We start from the raw sequence: 17,922 nt of genomic DNA, 5'->3' as shown, positions 1-17,922 counted from the left end.
CCCCATCCTTTTCCCCGCCCTCTCCTGTAGTGGGTACCAACAAATGCCGGGTAAATAACGGAGGCTGCAGCAGCTTGTGCCTCGCCACCCCCGGGAGCCGCCAGTGTGCCTGCGCTGAGGACCAGGTGCTGGACGCCGACGGTGTCACCTGCTTGGGTATGAGGGGCTTGGCTTGTGCAAAGGTGGGAAGGTAGCTCCAGCAGGAGAATGGCAAAGGGCAGGGGAGTTCTCTCTGTACCCAGTCGAGATTAAGGAAGCAAAGAGGGGGCCCTGAGATGCTGACAGGAAGCAAGGGATGGGGTTCAGGGAAGGCTCCGGGGCCAAAGGAGGATTGTGGGTGGAGTAGTTCTGAGGGCATGAAGATGGGGCAAGTGAACGAAGAATGAGACAGCAAAAGAGGAACTATTCTTAACTAATTTTAGCTTTAACCATCATTAGAGTAAAATAACAATATTTCAGGACACTATAGGCTAGGGATGGTGGAACTACTCCTTAACCTCAGCACTCAGGAGGCAGAAGCAGGTGAATATCCATGAGTATAAGGCCAGAATGGTCTGCCTGGCGAGTTCCAGGTCAACTAGGGCTGCAGAGTGAGACCCTGTCTTTAAAAAAAAAAAAAATTAAAATTAAAACCAGAAAAATTCTGTAAATTAGCCAGGTAAAGTATACATGCCTAGAGTCCCCACACTAGGGAGGCTGAAGCAGGGAGATTACAAGTTCCAGGCCAACATGGATATTCTAGCTCAAAACCAAACAAAATTAAAAGCCTTGATCCAATCAGTGAACATGAGTATGATGTTGTGGTAAGTCACACAAGGAGTGCTCTTCCCTAGATGGGTAGTTCTGTTCATAGCCCTCCCCTGGTGTGTACACAAATCTCCTGCCTCTTTCAGCTCTTATCCACTACAGTATTCTCTGTGTTATCCTTACTATTTATTTTAAAGTACTAAGGATCAACCCAACGTCTCATATACACCACATAATCACACTACCAACAGGCTACACCCTCGACTCCTTATGTTCATGATTTTATTTATTAGTTTTTATTTTGTGTGTGGGTATTTTGCCTGCATGTATGTCTGTGCTCTGTGTGCATGCAGTACCCATAGTGGCCAAAGGGGGGCACTAGATTCCCTGGAACTAAAGTTACAGAGGTCATGAGCCACCATGTGAGTTCTGGGGATAGAACCTGGGTCCTCTGGAAATGCAGCCAGTGTGCCTTACTGCCGATCCATCTCTCCTGCCCCTAAAATCATGATTTAAACAGCCTTGATCTCCTAAACATAAGAAGGGTTCCAGAAATGTTGGCCTTCAGCTAAGGCTTTAGCTCCAATTCCCACCATCAGACAGCCAATTAAGGCTAAAATAAAAGTAGGTACTCATTGTAAAAATGAATAAACGTATGGTGTAGAAAAATACCAAGAATGCAGAAAACACCCCCAATCCTACCAGCCCACAATGCCATTTCAGGGGGAATCCTCCACGACATGTCTCTGTACATTTATGTCTATATAACAGGGCAGGCTGCAGGCACGCTTTTCCGGTCCCTGTTTCCATCGCTTAGCAATGTACTGTGAATATATAAGCAGTGTTTTTAGTGGCCAAACTGTACCATTTAGCAAATGTTGCTGACTCAGCCATTTCTCTGCTGATGTCTGTTGTGTTTTTGTTCTTGTTTTTTTATAATTACAGTCAACATTCACTGAGCATACACTATGTATTGATTTAAGAATTTCCCATGGTGGCGCACGCCTTTAATCCTAGCACTTGGGAGGCAGAGGCAGGTGGATTTCTGAGTTCGAGGACAGCCTGGTCTACAGAGTGAGTTCCAGGACAGCCAGAGCTATACAGAGAAACCCTGTCTCGAAAAACCAAAAAAACAAAAACAAAATTCCTGTGTAGTAATACCTATTACCCTCTACCATGTCCCTGTGGGGACAGCTTCTTCTTCTTTTTTTTATTTTTTATTTTTGATTTTTGAGACAGGGTTTCTCTGTATAGCCCTGGCTGTCTTGAAACTCACTCTGTAGACCTGGCTGGCCTTCAACTTCTGCCTGCCTCTGCCTCCCAAGTGCTGGGATTAAAGGCGTGCGCCACCACCACCCGGCTGCATTTTTATTTACAAGGGATGAAACCGAGGTCCAAGTTAGCACAGGCATCCCAACCCGAAAGTCTGACCCCAGAGCCCATTTATTTATTAACCCTTTTATATTGATCATGTATTTACACTCCCATAGTTCTGGGAGAGAACTGTGTCAGTAGCTGGATATAGTGGCCTATACCTTTAATCTCAGCATTCAGTGGGCAGAGGGGTGTGGATCTTGTGAGTTCCAGTGGTCTACACAGAGTTCCAAGCCAGTCAAGGCTATATAATGAAATCTGCTCTCAAAACACAAATACAAAAGGAAGAAAAAAGACTAAGTAGAGATCAGTGTCCCGCTGAGAATAACACTGAGGGCCAGTGGAAACTGAGGACATTAGCAGAAGATGTGAAAGGCCAGGGCAATAGAACAGCTAACTGTCTTTGTGGACACTGACATCATTAAGAATAGAGGCAAGGGCTAGAGAGGTGGTTCAGCAGTTAAGAGCACTGACTGCTCTTCCAGAGGTCCTGAGTTCAGTTCCCAGCAACCACATGGTAGCTCACAGCCATCTGCAATGGGATCCAATGCATTCTTCTGGTGTGTCTGAAAACAGCTACAGTGAATTCATATACATAAAAATAAACAAACAAACAAATAAAAGAAGAACAGTGCCAGGAATGGTTGTAGAGAAGGTGACAGTGGACCAGGAGCAGAGCATCTTTAGCCATGATGAAACGGCTTGAGAAGGTCAACACTAGTTTCTAGAAAAGAAGGGAAGAACAGCTAAGAAGCGGCTGTGCGGAGCAAGGAGCACACATACCACATTGAAGCCCAGTGGTCCACAGAGTAGAGGAGAAAGCATTGGCCACCCGTGGAACCCAAAGCTCAGAGCAGCAGATACCACAACTGGCTCCAGGCGGCCAGTGGCATAGACAAAGGTCTGCTTAGAGGCTAAGGCAGACAGTGATGGGAGGTGCCTCCGTTAGGGATGGGAAGAGTGGAGCATGCAGAGATCTGAGGACCCTGTTTACTCCCGAGGTGGAGTCGATGGCTTTGTGAAAGAGGAAGTCCAGGACAGAGGGTTCCTGAGATGACACCTAGGGGCCGTTCAGAGTCAGCAGTGGACCAAGCACATCTCTGTGACCTGTAGGAAAGGGATCTCCTAAGAAATATTTTACTCTCAGATCACAGGGAGATACAGACATTGCCGGCCGACCAGGAAGACTACATTGCCTGAGAAAGAGTTACCATATTGAACCAAATAACCTGCTCATGTATAATTATGTATTACGGGAAAATTACTCTGTAGCAATCAGAAAACAGTAAATCATAAGAGAAGTTCAGGGGTTTTAGTGCTTGTACCATGGCCTGGGTCTGACCTTTCCCCCTCACACTCCCATGGTGCCCACAGCGAACCCATCCTACGTGCCCCCACCCCAGTGCCAGCCGGGCGAGTTTGCCTGTGCCAACAACCGCTGCATCCAGGAGCGCTGGAAGTGTGACGGAGACAACGACTGTCTGGACAACAGCGATGAGGCCCCGGCACTGTGCCGTGAGTCACCGTTCCCACCCCAGGTGGCTGGGTGGCAGGGCAACGAGACTCTGATTGCGCGCCTGCTCAGGGTACCGGGACTCTGGATGCGCGCGCCTGCTCAGGGTACCGGGACTCTGGATGCGCGCACCTGCTCAGGGTACCTGACTCTGGATGTACAGCCGAGTAAACAGAGTCCGTTCTCATTGACCCCTGACCTCTCCCCCTACCCCCAGATCAACACACCTGTCCCTCGGACCGATTCAAATGTGAGAACAACCGGTGTATCCCCAACCGCTGGCTCTGTGATGGGGATAACGATTGTGGCAACAGCGAGGACGAGTCCAATGCCACGTGCTCAGGTGTGGAGTCGGGCACGGTAGTCCAGGAGCCAGGCCTGGGAAGATGGAGGAGCCCATGAATTCAGAGTAGAGAGGAAGGGACCCTGGGCAGGAGGTGGGAGTCTTCCGTTCCCTGCCAGGATGGACAGACCAACGGGGCTGGGTATACAGGGGAACAGATGCAACTTTAGATGGAGATGAGGAAAAACCGCGATGGAACCTTTTCCCAGAGATCCCTTGGGAGATGGAGTCAGGCACCAGTGTGATTCTGGACACTAGAGCATAACATCTCAAACAGAATAGACCGGGTGGGTGGGGGCACGCAGAGGACGATGGGGGAGGAGAGGGGCCGGCTGATGAACATTTGCACCTGCCCTGCCCCCCCAGCCCGCACCTGCCCACCCAACCAGTTCTCCTGTGCCAGTGGCCGATGCATCCCTATCTCTTGGACCTGTGATCTGGATGATGACTGTGGGGACCGGTCTGATGAGTCAGCCTCATGTGGTGAGGGACACCACAGGAAAGCCTGGCCAGCGGAGGGGAGGGGCAGCACATGGGTTGGGTCTGGAGAACACGCGTACCTGGTAGGCTTGAGTAAGTGGTCGCTGTGGCTTTGATAAGTTTTGTCTGCAGCAGGGGATAATAGCCCCACTATCACATCGCGATTGGGGGTGGGGGTGGGGGGCTCGGGACTTGTGTTGATGCCTAGCAGGGGTGAACGATCTGTTACGGCTGAGCCCCTTTCCCCATCTGTCTTTGCTAAAGTCTCCTGCTCATGGAAGGGTCCCCTTCACCACCTGCTGCTCAACACGAGAACGTGTGATTTTGAGGGCCCTACTCAGCTGTTCTTTGTCTTTCTCTCTGACAGCCTACCCCACCTGCTTCCCTCTGACTCAGTTTACCTGTAACAATGGCAGATGTATTAACATCAATTGGCGGTGTGACAATGGTGAGAACTTACATCTCTTCTCTTACCGTAATTCCTAGGAAAGCCAGAAGCCACGGGCAGGCCCCAGAGGAGTCAGGCAAGATCTTAGACTCAAGCTGGGGCTCTCTCCAGTACACTGAAACCCTGAGATATTAGCTAGGAGAAACAGGAAGGAGCCAGAAATCCGATGGGGCACCAAGGTGGGCAGAAGGAGGGCCCTACAGTTGTGTCACCCCTACCTTAGCAGAGCAGGGCTGCCCACCCTCTGGCAGGAAAGTTAAGTGAGGGCAGAGCAGCAAAGCAGGGAGCCCAGGGCCCAGCCTCTTCTCCCTACACCCTCTGCCTCTTGGGGTCCTTACTGTATGTGCCAGGCTCTGGGCTTCAGGCTTGGAAGCACACCGGGAGGTCAGCCACGGACCAGGTGATGTCAGCCCTGAGCCACAGGGGCCACAGTGTGTGCAAGCACACGTGCAAGTGATTGTTGTGTGTGCCATTTCTGACTCTGTCCTGTCTGGTGTGCTGTTGTGTTGTATTATGATGTGCTGCCCCAGGGGCTCCAGCCCTGCTTCATATGTGAGGATGGGTTGGGTCAGTACCATGTCTCCGTCCTCCGTGCCGTGTCTCAAGTGCCAATGGTTGCCCTGGCGGTTTCTGTGTTTCAGAGAAGGATTGTGGGGACGGCTCTGACGAAAAGACCTGTCCTGAGCCTGCCGGTCAGTGCATAGAGGCACATGCACCATCACCCCAGAGCCCCAGATGGCCTTAGCCTCCCTAGTCTCCTAGGCTCCCTGGCCCAGAGCTGTCAGACACACAGACAAAAGAGGCAGAGGCAGGAGAGTGGGTGTTGCAGGGAAGAAGCAGGAGAGGACACGGGAGGAGGGTCAGAGGAGAGGTGACAGAGGTGGCCCTGAGGAGGCCGAGACCTGGGGGAAGAAAATCAAAGCCAGTTAAAAGTGGGCAGGAACATACTACACTTGGAGTGCACTAGCTAACCTCAGTCTTTGAGAGTCCTGTCAGTGAGTGCAGAAGGAGGCTACCCCAGGGTTTAGGAGGCAGGATGCTCACCCAGACACCGACTTCAGAACAGTCCCCTACCCTCAACTGCAGACAAGCACCCCGTGCTAGTGTCTGGCTATATCCAAGCTCAATGTGTGGCTGGGTAAAAGCCTTTCCAGCCAGCAGTCTCACCTTCATCCCACCTCCCTCCTCTCTCAAACCATAGGAATCTCTCCTAGCCCCCCCACCCTGCAAAGTAAGCAGCCCTGTCCCCATATCCTGCTGCAAAGGATGTCCCAACCCCCATCTTTCTGAGACTCAGGGAGGGGCCTCCTGGAGCCCACCCACTGCCTCCCCCACCCTGTGGGTCATGGTGCATGCTGCAATCTATGCAGTTTCTGTGTCTTTTCTGTTTGTTATTTTCTCAGTGGGGGTGGGGTGGGCTGTGGGTGGGAATGAGGAGGCAGAGCGGGCCAAGCTGGGGGTCACAGAAAGGCTGCTCTGCTGACCCTGTCCTCGGCTCTTCCCCTCTTCCCTCCCCAAGACAATGACTGTGGGGACAACAGCGATGAAGCCGGCTGCAGTCACTCCTGCTCCAGTACCCAGTTCAAGTGCAACAGCGGCAGATGCATCCCTGAGCACTGGACGTGTGACGGGGACAACGATTGTGGGGACTACAGCGATGAAACACACGCCAACTGTACCAACCAGGGTGAGTGTTCTGGACTAGCATCCAGCCCATCCGGCTACCCACCCCACTGTTGTCACCACCCAGGAATCCTGAGATGGCTTTGTCACCTTGCTGATGCTCACCTCTTGTCCTTGAGGAGGCTCCGGTCCCACGGGAGAGAGAGGTTGCTGGCGAGTCATTGCCACACACTGCTAAGATTGAAGGCCTGGCAGTTGGGTGGCCTTAGGTTGCAGCTCTAGCTCTGCTGCTTGTTATCTGTGTGGCCTTGGGCAAGCTACCTAATCTCTGTGGGCCTCTTGAGTTTTCTCGGCAAGTAGTACTGACAGAGCAGTTATCAGGGCACAGGGATGTGTCTGGGAGCCATGGATTGACAGGGAGTCAGGTGTGGTGGCTCACACCCAGAGTCCCACCACAGGGGAGGCTGAGGCAGGAGGATCGATCACTGACTGTAGGTCAGCCTGGCCCAGGGAGTAAGGCCCTGTCTCAAAAAGGAAGGAAAAAGAGTACCAAGGACAGAGAGAGGCTCCCAGTGCCCAGATCATGGGCCTCTTGGGAGAGGCTGAGTCTCTCAGAGGGCACAGGTCCTCTCTGAAAGCGCTGGTGTCTTAGCTCTGCCTCATCACTGCCGTGAAAGAGGGCCGGTATAAGATGGGTCTGGCTTTTAAGAAAAGTCAGAAATGTCAATTTTTTTTTTCTGTGAAATGTACTGTATTCCGACACTGGCGTATCAGTTCGCTAAAATTTTGTAGCACAGTACCACAAGCAAGGGACGTAAACAACAGAAGCATGCTCCGCACAGGGCACAGCATGTGCAATAGAAAAGCAAACTGTCCTGAATTCAGGGCTGGCTCCTCCCCAGCCTGGGAAGGAAAACACATCCTTGCATCTTCAGAGACCTTTGGCCTTCCTTTGTTGTGGATGCTCTGCCCAGTCCCTGCCTTCATCTTCACATGGCGTCTTCCCTAAGTGTGTCTGTCCCTGGGTCCATATTTTTCTTTTTATAGGAACATTAGTACTGTTAATTAGGTCCTACCCCAGTGATTTCAATCTACAGAGACATTATTGCCAAACACAGTAGTATGTGGAGTTCAGCATCTTTTTAGGGATTGCAGTTCAGCTCATGACAACTGAAAGTTTACCTACGGGTCGAAAATATTTCTGCAAGCCTTACATGGCCCATGAACCTCCAGCCAGGAGTCCCTGCCTCAGAGTCAGCATCGTAATGAGTGCCATGGACCACTCTATGCATCCAGCCGAGAGGCAGCACCAAGAGGGTCGCAGGAAGCTCAGTCCTCAGGATCACCTCAGAGAACGGCTAGGGAGTCTAGGAAGGGGAGGTAGACCTGGCTGCCTCCTGCAGGCAGTAGGTGGAGACAGGAGGGGTGGGGCCTGGCATGCAGACAGTGGTAGTTAACCTGGGGTTCTGAGCTGGCATGGCCCAGGACCTTGAGGAGGAGGTGGGCCTGCAGGTGATTACTTGAATAGGAGAGTGTGAGGCTTCCTGTGGGGGTAGAGGGAGGCTGGTCAGACAGAAGATGCCTCAGGCAGGGACAGGGAATGGGGCTACTCCAGAAGCAGCTGCTTCCAATAGCATAATGACAGTCCGGCAGAGGCTTGACCTGGGAGGCACTGAGGGAGCTTTGGAAGACAACCCTGGAAGGAAATTACCTTCTGCTGAACTTGAGGCCTCCCAGGGAAGGAAGGAAGTCAGATTATAGGCAGGTGCTGAGCGTTGAGACATGAGAAGAGTGTGCTCTCTCATGGCAAGCAGGCTGGAGGAATGGGCACACCCTGCCACCCCAGTTACCTGAACATCAGTGCTCATACTCCGAGGGGCATTTCCACTCTGCTACTGGCCTACAGGATCAGGTGGAAAAAGTGCTGAGCCCTCTGGGCCCTTCACCCATCTCTGATTCATGCTCTGGCCCTGCCCCTTCCCTCTCTGGGCCCTTCACCCATCTCTGATCCATGCTCTGCCTCCTGCCCCTTCCCTCTCTGGGCCCTTCACCCATCTCTGATCCATGCCCTGCCTCCTGCCCCTTCCCTCTCTGGGCCCTTCACCCATCTCTGATCCATGCTCTGCCTCCTGCCCTTCCCTCCCAGCTCTGCCTCTGCTGGCCCATCTCGGAGGCTTCCCATGGGATGTTCCTCTGTTGGGTGTGCAACTGCACGTATCTTAGTGGCTCACTCTTTTTTTTTTTTTTTTTTTAAGATTTGTTTATTTATATGAGTACACTGTAGTTGCTTTCAGGCACACCAGAAGCGGGCATCAGATCATATTGCACATGGTTGTGAGCCACCATGTGGTTGCTGGGAATTGAACTCAGGACCTTTGGACAAGCAGTTAGTGCTCCTAACCACTGAGCCATCTCACCAGCCCATGGCCCACTCTTCAATTCACATCCTCGCTGAGGCGATTTCTGCTCAGAGGCCAGCTGAGACCATCTTGTCTGAAGTGTCATTTCATCAGTCTGGCACTGTTAAATGAGTGTCATTGCCTGCAGTCATAGCCTAGGTCCATCCCCCTCCACGAGACCCTACGCTGTGTTGGAGGAAGAACTTGGTCTTTGTGTCTGAGCAGGCAGGACAGTGCTTAGAACATCACTGGCACGCAGTGAGTGTACAGGAAATGAGAAAGCCATGTTAGGTTGATGCGTTTGAGTTCTGTCTTCACGGAGAGAATACGTAGCCAGGCAACATCAGGAACTTAGAGGAGGGGCCTTAGATAAGATGGTCGCCGGGATCCTTGAAGATAAGACATCTGAGTCTTTCGATGAGTTAGTGGTTTCTGGCTATCGGCAGGCTCACAGGATGCCCAGGGCTAAGCACCCAGGCTAAGCAGAGGTAGTGGGAGAGGCAGAGTGCCTCTCCCTCCTGATGCACCACCCCCTTGCCCGTGTCCTCCAGCCACAAGACCTCCTGGTGGCTGCCACTCGGATGAGTTCCAGTGCCGGCTAGATGGCCTGTGCATCCCCCTGCGGTGGCGCTGCGATGGGGACACCGACTGCATGGACTCCAGCGATGAGAAGAGCTGTGAGGGTGTGACCCACGTTTGTGACCCAAATGTCAAGTTTGGCTGCAAGGACTCAGGTGAGAGGGGACAGAGTGGGGCCTCATGGGTAGGAGGAGGAGAATGTAACAGTAGCTTGGTGTTGTGTGGAAGAGAGGGCAAGAAAGAGCCAGAGTCTGTATGAAGGATCCCAGAAACCCAAACCCTGGCCAGAGTTAAGCGCCAGCACCTTCTGCAGTATAGGTGCAGATTTCTTCATTAGCTATGCAGGTCTGACAGAGAAGGTTTCAAGGTTCGTAGTGGGCTTCAAAGCACTTCAGTGTAGATGCTCTTAGACAGGCCCTCTGGATCTGGGCAGGGCACAGTGAGCCCACTCCCTAGGCCTGGTTCCTCATTCTGTTCCCATCCTGGTCCCTCAGCTCGGTGCATCAGCAAGGCGTGGGTGTGTGATGGCGACAGTGACTGTGAAGATAACTCTGACGAGGAGAACTGTGAGGCCCTGGCCTGCAGGCCACCTTCCCATCCCTGTGCCAACAACACCTCTGTCTGCCTGCCTCCTGACAAGCTGTGTGACGGCAAGGATGACTGCGCTGATGGCTCAGATGAGGGCGAGCTCTGCGGTAAGGCCCCAGCAGGGCCTGGGGTCGGTTGCTCAGCGTGTGGAAGGGCGTCTTGTCCGGGGCAGGGCTGTAGGAAATAATCCGAGGCAGGAGAAGGCAGAACAGTGTCTCCAACATTGATGTAGGACTTGCCTTGGCCCTCCATGAGGCTACAACTCCTGTAGCATTTACTCTACAAAGTGGCCCAGGTAGACAGCCACTGCTCACCTCCAGCTGAGGAAGAGGAGGCACAGAGCCCTTAAATAAACCAGGCATGGCAGGGAGCGGGCGGCTAAAACTCCTGACCTGGAACAGACACCCTCAGTCAGACCACTGAATAGAATGAGGCCAGGCTGGGGATGAGACACAGGGTTGAGGCATGACTTGAACTAACTTCTGGAGGAGAGGAATTTAATTGGTTTCTCAGAAACGAGCAGCATGTGCAGAGTGAGTGAGGAGGGTCGGGGAGATCTGAGCAATGGCGCTGTACCAGAGTAAACAAGACATCTGACTTCTGGGAAAGAGGAACGAAGGGAAAGGCTGCCTGAGACTGGCCCAGAAACTGCTGCCGTGGGGCAGGTCAGGAAGGTCAGGGCACCCCCTCTGCACCCTGCTCCGGGTCACACCTGAGTCAGGTGTACAAACAGTCTTAACCTTGACCCTCCCAGAGAGGAGGCCAAGTGCCCAGGTCCCAACCATGGGTGTAAGAGCATTGAGAGCAGACAGGGCTGAGAAGGGAGGATGATGGTCCTATGTGTCAGGTTCTATGTCTCAATCCTGATCCTAAGAGAACCTGGGAAGGGAGGCAGAGGCTCAGTGGGGCTGTGCTTAGGGCTTCTGGGCTCGGAATGGGATATAAAAAAAAACCTTGAAGTCCCCAGAGGGGGATTGCCTCCTCCCAGATCCTGACCTGGGACCCTCTCCCCTTCCTGTCCCCCAGACCAATGCTCTCTGAATAATGGTGGCTGTAGTCACAACTGCTCGGTGGCCCCTGGCGAAGGCATTGTGTGCTCTTGCCCTCTGGGCATGGAGCTGGGCCCTGACAACCACACCTGCCAGATCCAGAGCTACTGTGCCAAGCACCTCAAATGCAGCCAGAAGTGTGACCAGAACAAGTTCAGCGTGAAGTGCTCCTGCTACGAGGGCTGGGTCTTGGAGCCAGACGGAGAGAGCTGCCGCAGTCTGGGTGAGCCAGCCAAGCAGGCCTGGTCACGTGCCTAAGCTACAGTGGGCTGGGCCTTTAAGTGGCCCTGAAGGCCGGGGCTAGAGACACTGTATATCCCAGGACAGGGTGGCACAGTGGCTGTAAGCCCTTCACCGACCTGATCACATGCCTCCCTCCAGATCCCTTCAAACCGTTCATCATATTCTCCAACCGCCACGAGATCAGGCGCATTGACCTTCATAAGGGGGACTACAGTGTCTTAGTGCCTGGCCTGCGCAACACCATTGCTCTGGACTTTCACCTCAGCCAGAGCGCCCTCTACTGGACCGACGTGGTAGAGGACAAGATCTACCGTGGGAAACTGCTGGACAATGGAGGTGACTCTTTGGGCCTGGGAGAAGTGCCAGGATTGTACACAGATGGCACTTGGGCACTCAGGGTCATGGGCCTAGATTCAGGTGGCCCCGGGGCTGGGGCTGAGGCTGCCAATCCCCCGCCCCCCTGTTAATTGGGTTAGATTTCACTGTGGGTCTCAGAGCCTGATGCCCCATAATTATCGTAAGCATTGCTGCTAGTCTGATAATTAACAAAATGATCACTCTTTCTTTGGAACGGCCTGAAGCCTGGTTCCCCAGTCTTGGAATTTCAGGCTTAGAAGGAAAATGCCGTGAAAGGATGGACTACCTCTGTGTCGGGGTAGCCAGAGCCATTGCAGGCTCAGTATTGCACTGGGCATAGCAATGATCAAGACAGATAGTTAAGTTGTGTGTCAGGGAGGGTCCCTGACAAGAGGCAAGAAAAAGACATGTTTTAATAAAGGAGTTTGTTTTGTTTTATTTTTTTAATGTTATTTTTTTTTTTATTATTTATACAAGTACATTGCAGCTGTCTTCAGACACACACCAGAAGAGGGCATCAGATCCCATTACAGATGGTTGTGAGCCACCATGTGGTTGCTGGGAATTGAACTCAGGACCAGGAGAATAGCTAAGTAAACTGAGCTGTCGTCGCATGACAATTTCTAAAATAATAAGACACTCAGTCAAATTTTCATAGAGGGTGTCTTCAGGACATTCTGTGGGTAATTTCTAGCACGCTCCTTGTCCTTATAGTGTGTCCAAACACGCTCTCAGAGGCTCCCATCTGCCCTGACCTCCTTTCCCAGGTTACCACCCCCCCTCGCCATACAGTATGTACTTTAAGTGGCTCCCTCGCCCCCTCCTCCAGGAGCCCCCTTTCCCACCTACCTCCCAGCAGGAAAGAGGCCTGGGAGAGGAGAGTGTGAGCCGGGCCCTTCAGCAATCTGGGCAGAAGTGTCAAGGTGAAGGTGGATCATTGAGGGATCCTGAAATCCACGCCTCTACTAAGCCCTGGCCCAGCAGTCTCTAACCACTCTCAATCTTCTCTTCTTAGCCCTGACCAGCTTTGAAGTGGTGATTCAGTATGGCTTGGCCACTCCAGAGGGCCTGGCTGTAGACTGGATTGCAGGCAACATCTACTGGGTGGAGAGCAACCTGGACCAGATTGAAGTGGCCAAGCTAGATGGGACCCTCCGAACCACTCTGCTGGCGGGTGACATTGAGCACCCAAGGGCAATCGCACTGGACCCTCGGGATGGGTGAGGACTCTGCCTGCCCCTCTGTGGCCCTGTGTTCAGCCTGGCTAGGGACACCTGTCTCAGTACTGTTGACTCCCTCGGCTTGTTTATCTGTAGTGTGACCACCCTAACTTTGGCCCTCCTTCCTCCCTCCCTACCTACCTACCTAGGATTCTGTTTTGGACCGACTGGGATGCCAGCCTACCACGAATTGAGGCCGCATCCATGAGTGGGGCTGGACGCCGAACCATCCACCGAGAGACAGGCTCTGGGGGCTGGCCCAACGGGCTCACCGTGGACTACCTGGAGAAGCGCATCCTCTGGATTGATGCTAGGTCAGCAACACCCGGTCAGGGGAGGAGCAGGGCTAGCGTGAACAAAGATGAAGCCAAGAGGAGGGTGGGGGCAGGGGGCAGGAGGACTGATGAGGAGCAGGGTTGTAACCTGCAGTCATCCATCCACCTTCCACTCTATTCACACCCTGTGTCCTCTGCTGAGGGATTCACACCCTGTGTCCTCTGCTGAGGGCTCTGCCTGCCCAGAACAGAGAAGGAGCCTTTTCCTAACTCACACCAGAGCTCTGAACACCAACTGTAACCCTGGGAAGGACATCTAGAAGATTCCCCTGGGGGGGGGGGCATAAGGCTAGGATCCCAACCTATTGGATTACCCCCCACCCCTAACCTGGGCAGCCTTGCAGTGCTCTCTCTGTAGTCCGGGCAGGATGAGGGAAGGTGGGCACCTAGGCAGGGTACCTTGCTGAGATCCCCACTGTCCCCCCCACTACACCCTTAGATCAGATGCCATCTACTCAGCTCGGTATGACGGCTCTGGCCACATGGAGGTGCTTCGGGGACACGAGTTCCTATCACACCCATTTGCTGTGACACTGTATGGTGGAGAGGTATACTGGACTGACTGGCGAACAAATACACTGGCTAAGGCCAACAAGTGGACTGGCCACAATGTCACTGTGGTACAGAGGACCAACACCCAGCCCTTCGACCTGCAGGTGTATCACCCGTCTCGGCAGCCCATGGGTAAGGGGCCTGTGCCTTTCAGGCGACTGAAGAGGAACCCTTGGATGGTGTGGGGGGGAGGGTGCTGGGATAACTGGGGTATGGGGGAGATGAGAGTTGGGGTGAGATCTGGGTGAGAAGGGCCAGGGAGGGATCAGCACTCCCACAATGCTCTTGCTTCTTTTCTCCGGGCCAGCTCCAAACCCTTGTGAGGCCAACGGGGGCCGGGGCCCCTGTTCCCACCTGTGCCTCATCAACTACAACCGGACCATCTCCTGTGCTTGTCCCCACCTCATGAAACTTCACAAAGACAACACCACCTGCTACGGTAGGAAGCCACCTCCCCTAGCAGCTACGGGTAAACTGAGGCTGAAAGCAAGGTCGGAGGTCCCTGCTGTTAAGCAAAGGAATGACTGGAAGCGGGGCTCTGACAACTAGCCAGTGCCGGAGGAAGGAGCCACAAGTGCCAGGACCTGACAGGGTCTCTTCACAGTTCTCAACCTGTGGGGCTTGACCGCTTTGGGGTGTCAAATGGCCCTTTCACAGGGATTGCATATCAGATATCTTACTATTCATAACCATAGCAAAACTACAGTTATGGAGTAGCAACGAAAATAATTTTATGGTTGGGTGTTACAACATGAGGAAGGAAGGGTCACAGCCTTAGGACGGCTGAGGACCACTGTTGTAGCAGAAGGCCAATAGCAAGCAGGGGGCACCCAGGGGAGGGACCTAACCCAGGTAGGTGAGAAACCTGAAGGCAAGGGACTGCCTTCAGTGACTTGCCTGTGTCCCACAGAGTTCAAGAAGTTCCTGCTGTACGCACGTCAGATGGAGATCCGGGGCGTGGACTTGGACGCGCCGTACTACAATTACATCATCTCCTTCACGGTGCCCGACATCGACAACGTCACGGTGCTGGACTATGATGCCCGAGAGCAGAGAGTTTACTGGTCTGATGTGCGGACTCAAGCCATCAAACGGGCATTTATCAACGGCACTGGCGTGGAGACTGTTGTCTCTGCAGGTTCTGGCCCTCCACCCCAAGGCTCACACCAATCATGTCCCCCTTGTGGTCCTGCTGTTCTTTCTCCAGACCTTATCTCTAGCCTGTTTCTTGACCCTCGCTCCCCACTCTCCTCAGCCTATACCCTGCAGATACCAACCACCAACTCCCTATTTGTGTCCCCAGACTTGCCCAATGCCCATGGGCTGGCTGTGGACTGGGTGTCCCGAAATCTGTTCTGGACAAGTTATGACACCAACAAGAAGCAGATTAATGTGGCCCGGCTAGACGGCTCCTTCAAGAATGCAGTGGTGCAGGGCCTGGAGCAGCCCCACGGCCTGGTCGTCCACCCGCTTCGTGGGTCAGTCTACAGCCTAGAGCTGGGGCACACCCATGTGAGGAGGGAAGAGGAGGACCCTTACCCAATTCTTGGTTCTTTTCCCAGCAAGCTCTACTGGACCGACGGGGACAATATCAGCATGGCCAACATGGATGGGAGCAACCGCACTCTGCTCTTCAGTGGCCAGAAGGGCCCTGTGGGTATGCGCTTGTCCTGGTTGCTCCTTCAGGCTTCCAGCTCCCCTGTTAGGAGATGCTCCTCGTGCCTCTTCCAGCTCCCAGCTTGGTTCCTACTCTCACCACACCTGTCCCAGAGCCACAAGGACCAGGGCTCCATGGCTCTGACACTGCTCTTCTTTCAGGGTTGGCCATTGACTTCCCTGAGAGCAAACTCTACTGGATCAGCTCTGGGAACCACACAATCAACCGGTGCAATCTGGATGGCAGTGAACTGGAGGTCATTGACGCCATGCGGAGCCAGCTGGGCAAGGCCACTGCTCTGGCCATCATGGGTGAGGGTTGGGATGGGAGAAGGGATGGAATCAGTGCGGGCCTAGCTTTACGGGTGGTGGGGCATATCCTATGGGCCACTTTTCACCTCGCAAGCCTAAGAACTTCTGCAAGAGGGCTGAGGAGGGGGGCTGGAGAGATGGCTCAGTGGTTAAGAGCACTGACTGCTCTTCCAGAGGACCTGAGTTCAATCCCAGCAACCACATGGTGGCTCACAACCATCTGTGATGGGATCTGATGCCCTCTTCTGATGTGTCTGAAGACAGTGACAATGTACTCACATAAAATAAATAAATCTTAATTTAAAAAATATCAAGAGGCCGAGTGGTGGTGGCACACGCCTTTAATCCCAGCACTTGGGAGGCAGAGGCAGGTGGATTTCTGAGTTCGAGGCCAGCCTGGTCTACAGAGTGAGTTCCAGGACAGCCAGGGCTACACAGAGAAACCCTGTCTCAATAAACAAAAAAAAAAAAAGAGGGGGGGCTGAGGAGGGAGCCTTCCCAGGGTCTTATTCCCTATTCCCTCCTGTTGCCCCAGGGGACAAGCTGTGGTGGGCAGATCAGGTGTCAGAGAAGATGGGCACGTGCAACAAGGCTGACGGCTCTGGGGCTGTGGTCCTGCGGAACAGCACCACGCTGGTTATGCACATGAAGGTGTACGACGAGAGCATCCAGCTAGGTATGAAGTGGGCGTGGGGTGTGGTGTGCAGAGGGGGTCTGCAGCGGCAGGGATGAGGGATGGCAGAAAGGCTGCATAGCCATGACCGTGAGCAACCTCCAGAACTGCTCACGATGGGTGAGGGGGCAGAGGGAGGGCTTAGCCCCACTCATGTGAAATGTAGACTCAGTCTGGCCAGAAGGTCCAGGGATCTAAGAAGACGGTAAGACCTGAGAGTTGGGTTGGGTGGGACTTTGACAGGTCCAAGGTGAATCCAGTGACTGTCCTCTCTGAGCAGCCCAAGCCTGTCCCCCACAAAGGCCATCTCACCCTTTCTGTCCACTCCCTTGTCCTCCCCCAGAGCATGAGGGCACCAACCCCTGCAGTGTCAACAACGGAGATTGCTCTCAGCTCTGCCTGCCAACGTCAGAGACAACTCGATCCTGTATGTGTACAGCTGGTTACAGCCTCCGAAGCGGACAGCAGGCCTGCGAGGGTCAGTTCCCAGCATTGCCTCTCTGCCCAACCTTGACCCCTTCTACCCTGTTGCTACATCAAGCGTTACCGGAGGCTTCTGGGTTAGGCGCTTATCTGGTGCCCCCTTCTGGGTACAGTGGACAGCAGCTCGAGAGCCAGAAGATGGGGCCAGCATAATAAAAGGCAGGCCACAAAGTGCTAGTGACTGTTCAGGACCTGCAGGCCAGCTTGGCAGAAGAGGCAGGCGAGCCCTATGCTGTGCTCTGGGTTTATAGAGTGGGAAGGATTTGACAATAGAGTGTGCTTAACATGCCCTGAGCCCTGACTCAGGTCCCAGCTACATATGCGCTCCTTGGAGACAGACACTCATGCTATATAAGAGGCAAGGAATGAAGCAGTCAAGTTCCAGGGCCGCTGAGCCCTGTCAAGGGTAGTGTGGGAAGACTGTGATAAGGCCGTGAGCTGGGTGGGGACCTGTGGGTTCTCAGCCAGGAGTGCTAGAAAGTGATTGGTGATTAACCTGGGGGCAGAAAGCTTGCAGAACAGGGGAGGGAGGAGCCGAGGCAGTCAGACCAGTTGGGAGACTGCGTGAAGAGGCAGGCTCTAGGCCTGCTACTCAGCTGGCTTGCAGGGAAGGGATGAGACTCGGAGACACTTCAGAAGGACTTGCTAGTTTACAAGCTTGCCCTTGGACAGCACTTTTCCCCAAAGTGCTCTGCCAGAAACCTCCTGCTTTGATGTGGGTAGGTGTTGCAGAAAGGAACCCTGGGTGGAGCAACATGGAAACTTGGTTTTCTTGCTATTTGGCTCCTCAGAACGCTGAGTACACTGAGCATATTTTGGGAGACTTTTAGTGACTAGGGTTCCCCAAATGATGCACTTGACTCTTGTTGTTTCTTTTTCTTCCTTCTCCTTCTCCTTCTTTCTTCTTCTTCTTCTTCTTCTTCTTCTTCTTCTTCTTCTTCTTCTTCT

At 53.4% G+C, this 17,922-nt stretch overlaps 1 protein-coding gene across 2 annotated transcripts in view; it reads left to right on the top strand.

The window, feature by feature from the left end:
• Lrp1 (LDL receptor related protein 1) overlaps positions 1-17,922 on the top strand; it is an 86,103-nt gene that overhangs the window by 34,278 nt on the left and 33,903 nt on the right. Inside the window, exons 15-35 of one of the 2 annotated variants that reach the window (XM_031350233.1) lie at positions 31-156; positions 3,496-3,636; positions 3,852-3,977; positions 4,344-4,460; positions 4,825-4,905; positions 5,547-5,597; positions 6,425-6,592; positions 9,479-9,661; positions 10,001-10,201; positions 11,121-11,366; positions 11,525-11,722; positions 12,759-12,963; positions 13,113-13,277; positions 13,738-13,982; positions 14,158-14,289; positions 14,761-14,988; positions 15,154-15,328; positions 15,413-15,507; positions 15,669-15,818; positions 16,354-16,494; positions 16,835-16,969. In XM_031350233.1, coding sequence (XP_031206093.1) covers positions 31-156; positions 3,496-3,636; positions 3,852-3,977; positions 4,344-4,460; positions 4,825-4,905; positions 5,547-5,597; positions 6,425-6,592; positions 9,479-9,661; positions 10,001-10,201; positions 11,121-11,366; positions 11,525-11,722; positions 12,759-12,963; positions 13,113-13,277; positions 13,738-13,982; positions 14,158-14,289; positions 14,761-14,988; positions 15,154-15,328; positions 15,413-15,507; positions 15,669-15,818; positions 16,354-16,494; positions 16,835-16,969 — 3,309 coding nt within the window. The remainder of the gene's footprint in view (positions 1-30; positions 157-3,495; positions 3,637-3,851; positions 3,978-4,343; positions 4,461-4,824; positions 4,906-5,546; positions 5,598-6,424; positions 6,593-9,478; positions 9,662-10,000; positions 10,202-11,120; positions 11,367-11,524; positions 11,723-12,758; positions 12,964-13,112; positions 13,278-13,737; positions 13,983-14,157; positions 14,290-14,760; positions 14,989-15,153; positions 15,329-15,412; positions 15,508-15,668; positions 15,819-16,353; positions 16,495-16,834; positions 16,970-17,922) is intronic. The other variant, XM_031350234.1, reaches the window with a different exon arrangement.

Source organism: Mastomys coucha, unplaced genomic scaffold (assembly GCF_008632895.1).
Source record: "Mastomys coucha isolate ucsf_1 unplaced genomic scaffold, UCSF_Mcou_1 pScaffold4, whole genome shotgun sequence".
In the NCBI taxonomy this organism is placed as follows: domain Eukaryota; kingdom Metazoa; phylum Chordata; class Mammalia; order Rodentia; family Muridae; genus Mastomys; species Mastomys coucha.
This window is presented reverse-complemented; position numbering and strand designations above follow the sequence as displayed.